Raw genomic sequence first — 14,850 nt, 5'->3', positions numbered from 1 at the left:
CTGGATGGCCACATGAAACAAAAGTTCCCATTATTATTAATTTGCTACTCCCATAATGTTTGCCCATGAAGTGAATGCAAGGCCTGCTCCAAATTTGGATGCAACATAATAACCCTTTTAAGAGACGTCCTGGATAGTCATATGAAACAATATTTCCCATTATTATTCATTTGTTACTACCATACTGTTTGCCTATGCACTGAATGCAAGGCCTGCCCTGCCCCAAAGTTACATACACCCCAATAATCCTTTGAACTGACGTACTGGATGGCCGCATGAAACCAAAGTTCCCATTATTATTAATTTGCTACTCCCATAATGTTTGAAGTGAATGCAAGGCCTGCTCCAAATTTGGATGCACCACAATAACCCATTTAAGAGATGTCCTGGATGGGCATATGAAACCAAAGTTCCCATTTTTTGGAAGTTGGTACTCTCATACTTTTTGACTATGCAGTAAATTGCAGTGTTATGTCTGAAGACCCTGCATTGGAGAATTGCAGTGTTGAGGCTGAAGAAACTGCAGTGGAGAATTGCAGTGTTTAGGCTGAAAAACCTGCAGTGGAGTATTTCAGTGTTGAGGCTGAAGATCCTGCAGTGGAGAATTTCAGTGTGGAGGATGAAGAACTGGCAGTTGTGCATTTCACTGTTGAGGCTGAAGAAAATGCAGTGGAGAACTGCAGTGTTGAGGATGAAGATCTGGCAGTGGAGAATTGCAGTGGTGAGCCTGAAGAACCTGAATTAGAGAATTGCAGTGTTGAGGCTGAAGAACCTACATTGGTGAATTACAGTGGTGAGCCTGAAGAACCTGCATTGGAACATTGCAGTGTTGAGGCTAAAGAACACCTGACAGTGGAGAATTGCAGTGTTGGGGCTAAAGAACACCTGGCAGTGGAGCATTTCAGTGTTGAGACTAAAGAAAATGCAGTGGAGAATTTCAGTGTTGAGGCTGAAAACCTGGCAGTGGAGCATTGCAGTGTTGAGGTTAAAAACACCTGGCAGTGGAGAATTTCACTGTTGAGGCTGAAGAAAATGCAGTGGAGAATTTCAGTGTTGAGGATGAAGACCTGGCAGTGGAGCATTTCAGTGTTGAGCCTGAAGAACCTGCATTGGAGAATTGCAGTGTTGAGGCTAAAGAACACCTGGCAGTGGAGCATTTCAGTGTTGAGGCTGAAGAAAATTAAGTGGAGAATTGCAGTGTTGAGGATGAAGACCCAAAAGTGGAGAATTGCATTGTTGAAGCAGCTGACCAACTCCTACGGTTCCCATTATTAGGAACTGGGTCTCCCATACTATTTGACTATTGAGTGAATGGAAGGCCTGCTCCAAATTTGCATGCACCCCAATCCCCCTTGGAAGAAACGTGGAGGAGGGCCCCATATTTTTTTTTCCCATTAGTAAAGAAAATGTATCCTATACTTGTAATGCCCATACACTAAGTGTATGGGCTGACAAACATTTCCCCCTGGGGGGTACATATCAACATACTGTGTAAACACTGTTTTTACGGGCATCATAAACACCCTTGAAAACAATAACGTGGCTGTTGCATCATTAGCTAAGTTCTCTTTGGGATAACACCCAAATATGCTTTTTTCAATTGCTCATCAATGTCCATCAGATCTGTTTATCCTTATGCTTTGATGCGAATCATGATGGACAGATGATTATTGTTTGAACCAGGCTGTTGAATCGATTATCTGTTGGTTATATGATTCCTCCTGGTGGGGTATAGGTCCTATTTAAATTATATAGTAGCCACAAAAATTATTTGATGTATATTTATACTGTGGGATTTTGATCCCTCTGTGTGGCTATATTTTTGAGAGGCCAGCACCCCTCTGGATGAGGGTATCTAATTTTGTACCATGATTTTTTAGCAATAAGCACTTTTCCTTCATCTCTTTATACTGTTTTTTGTTTTCCAACCTATAGCACGATAGAACTAAAACAGGCCTAGTCGGGGACAGCCGCCGCTGAGTGCGGCCGCCAAAAACCGTATCTATCAGGGTGCCAACCTCAACTGCTAGGAAGGGACAGGAGTTAAGTACAGGGAAATTACCAGGTTATTGTTTTAGATCTGATTGTATTCTTTGTCTGCACTGGGATAAGGTGTTCTTTTAAAATTTATTTAAAATTAAAGTTTCTGTCTTTTAAATAATTAATGTTTCACACTGTGAAAATGTCATCCAGAACTCTACAATTGTAGGCAATACTTATTGCCCTGCGGCTGAAGCATGTTGTGATATCTGTGATCTGAATACACAGAAATGCTGAAGGGAAATAGATCACGCTAATAATGATTCTAAATACTGAGATGTGTACAGAGGAATGCTGGGAGGCAGGGCTGGCTCCAGGTTTTTGAGGGCCCCGGGCGAAAGAGTCTCAGTGGGCCCCCCCTTTAACCCCTTCCCGACCCATGACGCCACGTAGGCGTCATGAAAGTCGGTGCCATTCCGACCCATGACGCCTATGCGGCGTCATGGAAAGATCGCGTCCCTGCAGATCGGGTGAAAGGGTTAACTCCCATTTCACCCGATCTGCAGGGACAGGGGGAGTGGTAGTTTAGCCCAGGGGGGGTGGCTTCACCCCCTCGTGGCTACGATCGCTCTGATTGGCTGTTGAAAGTGAAACTGCCAATCAGAGCGATTTGTAATATTTCACCTATTATAACGGGTGAAATATTACAATCCAGCCATGGCCGATGCTGAAATATCATCGGCCATGGCTGGAAATACTAATGTGCCCCCACCCCACCGATCGCCCCCGCAGCCCCCCGATCTGGCCGGTACACTGCTCCGGCTCCCCTCCGTCCAGTGCTCCGCTCCCCCCCGTGCTCTTGTCCGCTCCCCCCGTGCTCCAATCACCCCCCCGTGCTCCAATCACCCCCCCTGCACTCCGATCCACACCCCCCGGTGCTCCGTTCCACCCCCCCGTGCTCCATTCCAGCCCCCCCGTGCTCCATTCCAGCCCCCCCGTGCTCCGTTCCACCCCTCCCGCGCTCTGATTCCCCCCCCGTGCTCAGATCCCCCCCGTGCTCAGATCCCCCCCCCCATGGTCCCCCCCCACCCCGTGGTCCCCCCCCACCCCATCATACTTACCGATCCAGCCGGGGTCCCGTCCGTCTTCTCCCTGGGCGCCGCCATCTTCCAAAATGGCGGGCGCATGTGCAGTGCGCCCGCCGAATCTGCCGGCCGGCAGATTCGTTCCAAAGTGCATTTTGATCACTGAGATATAATCTATCTCAGTGATCAAAATAAAAAAAATAATAAATGACCCCCCCCCTTTGTCACCCCCATAGGTAGGGACAATAAAAAAATAAAGAAATTTTTTTTTTCCACTAATGTTAGAATAGGGTTAGGGTTAGGGGTAGGGTTAGGGGTAGGGTTTAGGGGTAGGGTTTAGGGGTAGGGTTAGGGTTAGGGGTAGGGTTAGGGGTAGGGTTAGGGGTAGGGTTAGGGCTAGGGGTAGGGGTAGGGTTAGGGGTAGGGTTAGGGTTAGGGCTAGGGTTAGGGTTAGGGCTAGGGTTAGGGTTAGGGCTAGGGTTAGGGCTAGGGTTAGGGTTTCGGTATGTGCACACGTATTCTGGTCTTCTGCGGATTTTTCCGCTGCGGATTTGATAAATCCGCAGTGCTAAACCGCTGCGGATTTATGGCGGATTTACCGCGTTTTTTTCTGCGCATTTCACTGCGGTTTTACAACTGCGATTTTCTATTGGAGCAGTTGTAAAACCGCTGCGGAATCCGCACAAAAGAAGTGACATGCTGCGGAATGTAAACCGCTGCGTTTCCGTGCAGTTTTTCCGCAGCATGTGTACAGCGATTTTTGTTTCCCGTAGGTTTACATTGAACTGTAAACTTATGGGAAACTGCTGCGGATCCGCAGCGTTCTCCGCAGCGTGTGCACATACCTTTAGAATTAGGCTATGTGCACACGGTGCGGATTTGGCTGCGGATTCGCAGCAGTGTTCCATCAGGTTTACAGTACCATGTAAACATATGAAAAACCAAATCCGCTGTGCCCATGGTGCGGAAAATACCGCGCGGAAACGCTGCGTTGTATTTTCCGCAGCATGTCAATTCTTTGTGCGGATTCCGCAGCGTTTTACACCTGTTCCTCAATAGGAATCCGCAGGTGAAATCCGCACAAAAAACACTGGAAATCCGCGGAAAATCCGCAGGTAAAACGCAGTGCCTTTTACCCGCGGATTTTTCAAAAATGGTGCGGAAATATCTCACACGAATCCGCAACGTGGGCACATAGCCTTAGGGTTAGGGTTGGAATTAGGGTTGTGGTTAGGGTTAGGGGTGTGTTGGGGTTAGGGTTGTGGTTAGGGGTGTGTTGCGGTTAGGGTTGTGATTAGGGTTATGGCTACAGTTGGGATTAGAGTTAGGGGTGTGTTGGGGTTAGTGTTGGAGGTAGAATTGAGGGGTTACCACTGTTTAGGCACATCAGGGGTCTCCAAACGCAACATGGCGCCACCATTGATTCCAGCCAATCTCGTATTCAAAAAGTCAAATGGTGCTCCCTCACTTCTGAGCCCCGACGTGTGCCCAAACAGTGGTTTACCCCCACATATGGGGTACCAGCATACTCAGGACAAACTGCGCAACAATTACTGGGGTCCAATTTCTCCTGTTACCCTTGTGAATCTAAAAAAATGCTTGCTAAAACATAATTTTTGAGGAAAGAAAAATGATTTTTTATTTTCACGGCTCTGCGTTGTAAACGTCTGTGAAGCACTTGGGGGTTCAAAGTGCTCACCACATATCTAGATAAGTTCCTTGGGGGGTCTAGTTTCTAAAATGGGGTCACTTGTGGGGGTTTCTACTGTTTAGGCACACCAGGGGCTCTGCAAACGCAACGTGACACCCGTAGACCATTCCATCAAAGTCTGCATTTCAAAAGTCACTACTTCCCTTCTGAGCCCCGACGTGTGCCCAAACAGTGGTTTACCCCCACTCATGGGGTATCAGCGTATTCAGGAGAAACTGGACAACAACTTTTGTGGTCCAATTTCTCCTGTAACCCTTGGGAAAATAAAAAATTCTGGGCTAAATAATTATTTTTGAGGAAAGAAAACGTATTTATTATTTTCACGGCTCTGCATTATAAACTTCTATGAAGCGCTTGGGGGTTCAAAGTGCTCACCACACATCTAGATAAGTTCCTTTCGGGGTCTAGTTTCCAAAATGGGGTCACTTGTGGGGGGTTTCTACTGTTAAGCCACATCAGGGGCTCTGCAAACGCAACGTGACGCCCACAGAGCATTCCATCAAAGTCTGCATTTCAAAACGTCACTACTTCACTTCCGAGCCTCGGCATGTGCCCAAACAGTGGTTTACCCCCACATATGGGGTATCAGCGTACTCAGGAGAAACTGGACAACAACTTTTGGGGTCCAATTTCTTCTGTAACCCTTGGGAAAATAAAAAATTCTGGGCTAAATAATTATTTTTGAGGAAAGAAAACGTATTTATTATTTTCACGGCTCTGCATTATAAACTTCTATGAAGCACTTGGGGGTTCAAAGTGCTCACCACACATCTAGATAAGTTCCTTTGGGGGTCTAGTTTCCAAAATGGGGTCACTTGTGGGGGGTTTCTACTGTTAAGCCACATCAGGGGCTCTGCAAACGCAACGTGACGCCCACAGAGCATTCCATCAAAGTCTGCATTTCAAAACGTCACTACTTCACTTCCGAGCCTCGGCATGTGCCCAAACAGTGGTTTACCCCCACATATGGGGTATCAGCGTACTCAGGAGAAACTGGACAACATCTTTTGGGGTCCAATTTCTTCTGTAACCCTTGGGAAAATAAAAAATTCTGGGCTAAATAATTATTTTTGAGGAAAGTAAACGTATTTATTATTTTCACGGCTCTGCATTATAAACTTCTATGAAGCACTTGGGGGTTCAAAGTGCTCACCACACATCTAGATAAGTTCCTTTAGGGGTCTAGTTTCCAAAATGGGGTCACTTGTGGGGGGTTTCTACTGTTAAGCCACATCAGGGGCTCTGCAAACGCAACGTGACGCCCACAGAGCATTCCATCAAAGTCTGCATTTCAAAACGTCACTACTTCACTTCCGAGCCCCGGCATGTGCCCAAACAGTGATTTACCCCCACATATGGGGTATCAGCGTACTCAGGAGAAACTGGACAACAACTTTTGGGGTCAAATTTCTCCTGTTACCCTTGGGAAAATAAAAAATTGCAGGCTAAAATATCATTTTTGAGAAAATAATTTTTTTTTTTTATTTTCATGGCTCTGCGTTATAAACTTCTGTGACGCACTTGGGGGTTCAAAGTCCTCACCACACATCTAGATTAGTTCCTTTGGGGGTCTAGTTTCCAAAATGGTGTCATTTCTGGGGGATCTCCAATGTTTAGGCACACAGGGGCTCTCCAAACGTGACATGGTGTCCGCTAATGATTGGAGCTAATGTTCAATTTAAAAAGCCAAATGGCGTGCCATCCCTTCCGAGCCCTGCCGTGCGCCCAAACAGTGGTTTACCCCCTCATATGGGGTATCAGCATACTCAGGACAAACTGGACAACAATATTTGGGGTCCAATTTCTCCTATTATCCTTGGCAAAATAGGAAATTCCAGGATAAAAAATCATTTTTGAGGAAAGAAAAATTATTTTTTATTTTCATGGCTCTGCGTTATAAACTTCTGTGAAGCACCTGGGGGTTTAAAGTGCTCAATATGCATCTAGATAAGTTCCTTGGGGGGTCTAGTTTCCAAAATGGGGTCACTTGTGGGGGAGCTCCAATGTTTAGGCACACAGGGGCTCTCCAAACGCGACATGGTGTCCGCTAACAATTGGAGCTAATTTTCCATTCAAAAAGTCAAATGGCGCGCCTTCCCTTCCGAGCCCTGCCGAGTGCCCAAACAGTGGTTTACCCCCACATATGAGGTATCGGCGTACTCGGGAGAAATTGCCCAACAAATTTTATAATCCATTTTATCCTACTGCCCATGTGAAAATGAAAAAATTGAGGCGAAAATAATTTTTTTGTGAAAAAAAAGTACTTTTTCATTTTTACAGATCAATTTGTGAAGCACCTGAGGGTTTAAAGTGCTCACTAGGCATCTAAATAAGTTCCTTGGGGGGTCTAGTTTCCAAAATGGGGTCACTTGTGGGGGAGCTCCAATTTTTAGGCACACGGGGGCTTTCCAAACGTGACATGGTGTCCGCTAAAGAGTGGAGCCAATTTTTGATTCAAAAAGTCAAATGGCGCTCCTTCCCTTCCAAGCCCTGCCGTGCGCCCAAACAGTGGTTTACCCCCACATATGAGGTATCAGCGTACTCAGGACAAATTGGACAACAACTTTCGTGGTTCAGTTTCTCCTTTTACCATTGGGAAAATAAAAAAATTGTTGCTAAAAGATAATTTTTGTGACTAAAAAGTTAAATGTTCATTTTTTCCTTCCATGTTGCTTCTGCTGCTGTGAAGCACCTGAAGGGTTAATAAACTTCTTGAATGTGGTTTTGAGTACCTTGAGGGGTGCAGTTTTTAGAATGGTGTCACTTTTGGGTATTTTCAGCCATATAGACCCCTCAAACTGACTTCAAATGTGAGGTGGTCCCTAAAAAAAATGGTTTTGTAAATTTCGTTGTAAAAATGACAAATCGCTGGTCAAATTTTAACCCTTATAACTTCCTAACAAAAAAAAATTTTGTTTCCAAAATTGTGCTGATGTAAAGTAAACATGTGGGAAATGTTATTTATTAACTATTTTGTGTCACATATCTCTCTGGTTTAACAGAATAAAAATTCAAAATGTGAAAATTGCAAAATTTTCAAAATTTTCGCCAATTTTCCGTTTTTATCACAAATAAACGCAGAATTTATTGACCTAAATTTACCACTAACATGAAGCCCAATATGTCACGAAAAAACAATCTCAGAACCGCTAGGATCCGTTGAAGCGTTCCTGAGTTATTACCTCATAAAGGGACACTGGTCAGAATTGCAAAAAACGGCAAGGTCTTTAAGGTCAAAATAGGCTGGGTCATGAAGGGGTTAACACATACCCCGATTCATGATCGCATATAAACACAGCCATGTAGTATATAACACTGCCCACGTAGTATATAGCAGCGCAGCCCACGTAGTATATAGCAGTGCAGCCCACATAGTATATAGCAGCGCAGCCCATGTAGTATATAGCAGCGCAGCCCACGTAGTATATAGCAGCGCAGCCCACGTAGTATATAGCAGCGCAGCCCACATAGTATATAGCAGCGCAGCCCATGTAGTATATAGCAGCGCAGCCCACGTAGTATATAGCAGCGCAGCCCACGTAGTATATAGCAGCGCAGCCCACATAGTATATAGCAGCACAGCCGAGCCCACATAGTATATAGCAGCACAGCCGAGCCCACGTAGTATATAGCAGCGCAGCCCACGTAGTATATAGCAGCGCAGCCCACATAGTATATAGCAGCGCAGCCCACGTAGTATATAGCAGCGCAGCCCACGTAGTATATAGCAGCGCGACCAATCACAAGCCGCGACGTCACCGAAGGTCCTTCAAGCGCTGATTCTTAGGAAGGAAGGCTGCCGGAAAGAAGCACGGCGCGTCCAAGGGTGAGTATATTCCTATTAGGCATTCCTATATGGATTCCGATACTGATTTCCAATATTGCAAACATATCGGAACTCGGTATCGGAATTCCGATACCAGATTCAGAAGATCACCGACCTCATGGCCGACCCCACACAGGGGTCGGGTCGGGTTTCATGAAACCCGACTTTGCCAAAAGTCGGCGACTTCTGAAAATGGCCGACCCGTTTCGCTCAACCCTACTGCTGACATCACGGACCACGGTCACCATGGTGATCTACTGGTAGTGGATGATGAGGATGAGGAGAAGCAGAAGAACGACCACAGCAAATAGGCCAAATCAGGAAGCGTATACCCATGTGTGCAGGTGAAGAGGTGCATGGGAATAGAGTTCCCATGGAAAAGACACTGGATTTGAGTTTATGTTTCGCTGCTATCATTCAGTGGTGTAGAGAAGGCTGACCCAAACCAGCCCTTGTTCATTTTTATAAGAGTCCGCCTGTCAGGATTTTCAGTTGACAGGCACATGCGCTTATCAGTTATAATTCCACCAGTGGCACTAAATACCTGCTCTGACAAAATGCTAGTGGCAGGCCAGGATCTTCAAGTCATAGAGAGCCAGTTCATGCCACGTATCCAGCTTGGATACCCAATAATTATAAGGTACAGAGGAATCATGGAGGACATTGGTACGGCCAGCAAGGTACTCCCTCTGCATTTTACTAAATTTAGCACTCCTTGTGAGAGTACCCCACGCCTCAGGGCCAGTGCGATGGGAGGGTCTGAGAAAAGTCTTAAAGAATTTTGCCATTGTTCCCCTACCTCTGCTTGATTGGAGTTGTGTCTCTCTCCCCTGTACTCCTTGGTTGTCCAGCGAACTGTGACCTCTGCTGCCAAAGTTTTCAGATGGGAATTTTTATAATAATTCCGTAACAAGGGCCCTCTTGTACTGCACCATTTTAGTACACCTGTCTGCCTCTGGAATAAGAGATAGAAGGTTTTCCATGTAGCGTGGGTCTAGAAGTGTCACCAACCCGTAATGACTGTCATCCAAAATTTTGAGAATGTGAGGGTCACGGGAAAGGCAGCATAACATAAACTCAGCCATGCGTGCCAGACTGCTAACAGGCAAGACTTCTGTGTCCTCACCAAGAGGATGACTGACCATGCTCTCCTCCTCCTCCACCTCCTCCATGTCCTCAGGCCATCCACGCAGAACAGACGGTATGACAGTTGTGCTTGTAGTACCATCTATAGAGCATGAAACTAGCTCCTCTTCTTCCTCCTCATCTTCCTCATTGTGAGGATCCATCAGCTCCTTCCTGTGGTCACATGCTACATAACGCGGTAATTGCAATCTATCTGTACCCTACCCTTGTACTAAACTCCTGACTGTATATCTGCTTTTGTAAATATGTATACCTATATATTTCTAGTGCGCCTTTTGGCGATTAAATATAAAATGAATCTTGGGCTGCTCTTTTATCTCGATTCACAAATCCCCACGTCCGCACGCTCAGTTAGTTATTATACACTAACCCGGGTTGGTTTTTGACCCGATTTAGGCCTTTGTCGGATGGGGCTTATATCGAACGAGGAACTGGTGGCAGCATACCATACTGTGTTAGTGAGGAACTCTGATAGTGACAGCCGTGAGGTTTGCATATATGTCCCCAGTCTGGACTGGTGATATATATTACCCTCATTGGGAGCACCTCAATGACTCATACCTAAAAGGGAAGCCTTTCCAGTGACTATTTGCACTTGGTGCAGTTCCCTGACTGACCTGGGGCAAGTGGTGGTATCAGAGAGCTGATCCCTGTTGGGTCCTTCTCTCCCCTCCCCGGAGATGAGTGAAGTCAACACACCCTTACCACTGTGCGATCGGTCACAGTGTATTTCTCCCTTTCCCTATCCTCCTCCCTATTTGTGGTGAGTGCTTTTGTATGGCAGGTGTATTTCGTTATCTCTGTCTGTCCCTGTGTCTTGTTTCCTTTACATTTGTCTCATGCCTCATGGGGTTGGGGGGACAGATTAGGGTTTAACAGGAGCATAGTAAGGTTTGAGGCCCTGGCTTTCCTACCATCAAGGATACCCCATGGGACAGGGATAGTAATGGTCCTAGTTCCAGGGACTATTTTATGCCCCTCTCCCTTACTTCAGACATCACGTTATGACATGAGGTCATTATTAGGTTATGTACATATGTCTTCTTTTCGGCTGCAGAGCCACCAAATTTTTCTAGGTGATGTCGCTTCAGGAAATCACTGGTGATATTTTTCCTGAAGCAGCTTCACTGGTGGCTTGGCTGTAGATTTTGTTCTGGCTGTTCAGCTTTTCTCTTTATTTTACACTATAATAAATACAATGACAAGAATGAACATGTTACTTTTTGTAAATGGAGCCTGTAAAGTCAAAAAGTGCTATTAACCTGCAGATATGGGGTAAATCTGATATGAGGTGAATTTGCAAGTTAATGGTGTTAAAGATCTGCTTGGCCTACAGGGTAGAAATAGTCTTTATTTAAGATGGTAAACAGTGAGTCCTGTTCCACCCCAGAAGATGTCAAGGCAAGGTGCTAATGGCTATTGTTGTGTGAAATATATTTTCTTTTGTTAACAATTGTTAATTTCTTTGTGGGCTGCAGTACTAACCAACTACTATAAGATGTCACTGTTGTCCTTTTCACTCTTGTACAGATCTGGGTGAAAGGTTAAGTTTTGCCCAGCAACAGTGGAACAGAGACAGTTATGTGAGAGTTAACGTTAAGGATGGCCCATATTGGGTAGGAGGATTGGGAATCTCTGGGTAGCTTCAGAAACACTAAGAGATTAGTCAGTTTAAGCTGAGAAGGGAAGTGAGTGTGCAGAGTTTTGGAGAGGAGCAGAACTAGTGTGGAGCTGGAAGTTACAAGTGCTTTTTAAGTCAGATTCCAGATGGAATCCACTTGTAAATGGCATCATGTGCACATGCCCTAATATAAGCTCATTGTCACATGAGACCACCGTGCAACCTACTATAAGTCTCAGATGCCATAACTACAGGGCAAGCATTGCACAATCCCGTGCTGGGAGGAAGGCAGACTGCACAGAAATAAGAGAATCATAAAAATACAGCAGGTACAAACTGTGCATGCTCAAAATAGATGAAAAAACATATGATGGGCTACCTGTCACACTGGGTGAAAGAGAAGCAAGGTGCACAACAGCGGGGAGAGGGAGGGGAAGCCCAAACAGTAGGAAAGTTGGGAGTAAAGACCCCTAGCCAGATTTAACAACACCCTGTCTGTCCTAAACGTCCCTAAATAGGTTCTGCACCTATTGCCGAGCAGGAACCTAATCCCTGCCTGACTCTAGCGATAGGTCCTGGATAGGGAGGGGATGGGGTGGATAAATGAGGGAATACAATTAGCTTGAGAAGACCACCAAGATATAATGTTAGCAATCCTCCAAGAGTACGTCAAGAAGACACTATCCGACTGCAAGTGCTTCCAACCAGACAGAGGGAAATTGAGCTGACACCAGCACCTTTCTGAAGAGACTGGAGGTATTTAAACCTTCAGTAAGGATGCGCCAATTAGCAGCAGAAGGTGGGGGAGAAAAATATGACACCATAACATAGATACAAAAATCAAGAAGGTACTTGTAGAGCTAATCGCAATGACCTTCTACAGGTGGATCCAGGATGACTGTCTATCAGACCTGACACACCCGTGACACTACCATGATGTAAGATGGTGAATAAAAGCATTTTTAAGTTGTTTGATGATTCAGATTTTTGTTTTAGTGAACCATAGAAAATTAGCAGACAAATAATATTTAATATGTGTCCATAACATTTTTCCTTCTCTTCTAGCATAATAGGTAAGATACAAGGGTATAAACAACGCTGCCAGGATATTATGGTCAGTAGATAAACGGTAGTTGCCTGCAAATGACATAGTTCTTTTGGGCTACATAATCTCACATGGGTGTGATAAACAGTAAATAAAATAAATCAACTTCATTATTGCCTGTAATATAAGAGTCAATTAACCATGTGTCGTAAAACTCTTCTTTTGTCAGTGATTTGTGTTTTGTTTTTGCAGTACGGTGGATATGCAGTGTTGTCTATCCTTCTAATTATAAATGTGTTGCTATTTTGTGTGTCCTTATCCATCTCCGTTTTTGGATGTCGTTCTTTGTCACAGGTTTCTTCAAACAGTCCTCAGGTAAGAGTACAGACTAATCACACTAGATAAAATGTCTGGATGTTGTGACCTGATTAGGGAATTAGCTCACAGGATTATCATTTCTATGTTTAGACTGGGTGCTTCAGGCACATTAAAGGTACCGTCACACTAAGCGACGCTGCAGCGATACCGACAACGATGCCGATCGCTGCAGCGTCGCTGTTTAGTCGCTGGAGAGCTGTCACACAGACAGCTCTCCAGCGACCAACGATCCCGAGGTCCCCGGTAACCAGGGTAAACATCAGGTTACTAAGCGCAGGGCCGCACTTAGTAACCCAATGTTTACCCTGGTTACCGGCGTAAACGTTAAAAAAACAAACACTACATACTTACCTTCAGCTGTCTGTCCTCCGGCGCTGTGCTTTCCTCTGCACTGTCAGCGCCGGTCAGCTGGAAAGCAGAGCGGTGACGTCACCGCTGTGCTTTCCAGCTGGCTGGCGCTGACACAGGATGCAGGAGGAGTGCAGAGAAGCAGAGCGCCGGGGACAGACAGCTGAAGGTAAGTATGTAGTGTTTGTTTTTTTAACGTTTACGCTGGTAACCAGGGTAAACATCGGGTTACTAAGCGCGGCCCTGCGCTTAGTAACCCGATGTTTACCCTGGTTACCAGTGAAGACATCGCTGGATCGGTGTCACACACGCCGATCCAGCGATGTCAGCGGGAAGTCCAGCGACGAAATAAAGTTCTGGACTTTCCTCAGTGACCAACGATCTCTCAGCAGGGGCCTGATCGTTGGTCGCTGTCACACATAACGATTTCCTTAACGATATCGTTGCTACGTCACAAAAAGCAACGATATCGTTATGTGTGACGGTACCTTTAGGCAGAGTTCACACCAGACAGGTTTGGTCCAAAAGGCCGCAAACACATTTATTAGTTGCATACAACAGCAAAACAAAATACTAAGGAAAACTATACAATCAAATTTCTGACTCATCAGAATTAAGACTTGTGCATAACAATCACTTTACCTACAGCAGATTTTCCAGGAGCACAGAGAGCCATTAACTTGTGGACTTCTTAGCCTGTTATACCATAGCTGATCATTGAACATGATTAGCCACAGTCATCACCAATATCGCTAAATGGAGCAGAAACATTCACAGTTCCCGCTACCAAACTGCCTGACTCTTTTATTTACACCATATAAGCCCAAAACCTTTGGGAAATATACACATCATCAACCACTTCTCCCCTGGTCCTATTGCAATATCTACTAGGTATACACCCAAACCATCCATATTATTAAACAAATCTTAGGCCATCTTCACACAGTGCGGTTTTTACTGCGGAACCGCCGCGATTTTGCCGCTGCGGGTCCGCAGCTGTTTTCCATGCAGGGTACAGTACAATGTACCCTATGGAAAACAGGAACCACTGTGCACATGATGCGGAAATGCACTAAAAAAAGCCGCGCTGAATAGCTGCGGTAAAAAAGAAGGACCATGTCACTTCTTTGTGCGGAACTGCAGCGGTTCTGCACCCATTGACCTCCATTGTGAGGTCAAACCCGCAGTAAAACCCGCAGATCAAAAATATATCTGCGGGTATTCTGCGGTTTGTGGTGCAGAACCGCTGCAGCAGGAAGTGCGTGGGCGGAGTGTGGCTGCCCCCCGTGCTCCAATCCCACCCCCCATGCTCCGATGCCACCCCCCGTGCTCCGACGCCCCCCCCCCCCCGTGCCCTCATCTCGCCCCCTTATACTTACCGGGCTTCCCGGTGTCCGTCCGGCAGTCTTCTCCCTGGGCGCCGCCATCTTCCAAAATGGCGGGCGCATGCGCAGTGCGCCCGCCAAATCTGCCGGCCGGCAGATTCGTTCCAAAGTGCATTTTGATCACTGAGATATAATCTATCTCAGTGATCAAAATAAAAAAAATAGTAAATGACCCCCCCCCCCCCTTTGTCACCCCCATAGGTAGGAACAATAAAAAAAATAAAGAATTTTTTTTTCCCCCACTACAGTTAGAACTAGGGTTAGGGTTAGGGGTAGGGTTAGGGTTAGGGGTAGGGTTAGGGGTAGGGTTAGGGTTAGGGGTAGG

General features: G+C 45.7%; 1 protein-coding gene across 7 annotated transcripts in view; it reads left to right on the top strand.

The window, feature by feature from the left end:
* LOC138665396 (membrane-spanning 4-domains subfamily A member 4A-like) overlaps positions 1-14,850 on the top strand; it is a 269,436-nt gene that overhangs the window by 196,408 nt on the left and 58,178 nt on the right. For 5 of the 7 annotated variants that reach the window (XM_069752830.1, XM_069752829.1, XM_069752834.1 and 2 more), the window contains one exon: positions 12,667-12,789. The exons of the other annotated variants lie outside the window; for them this stretch is intronic. In XM_069752830.1, the coding sequence (XP_069608931.1) occupies positions 12,667-12,789 (123 nt within the window). The remainder of the gene's footprint in view (positions 1-12,666; positions 12,790-14,850) is intronic. 7 annotated transcript variants of the gene reach the window in all.

The sequence above is a fragment of the Ranitomeya imitator genome, chromosome 2 (assembly GCF_032444005.1).
Source record: "Ranitomeya imitator isolate aRanImi1 chromosome 2, aRanImi1.pri, whole genome shotgun sequence".
Taxonomy (NCBI): Eukaryota; Metazoa; Chordata; class Amphibia; order Anura; family Dendrobatidae; genus Ranitomeya; species Ranitomeya imitator.
Note: the sequence above shows the minus strand (reverse complement) of the source record. Positions and strands in the feature narration are given on the sequence as shown.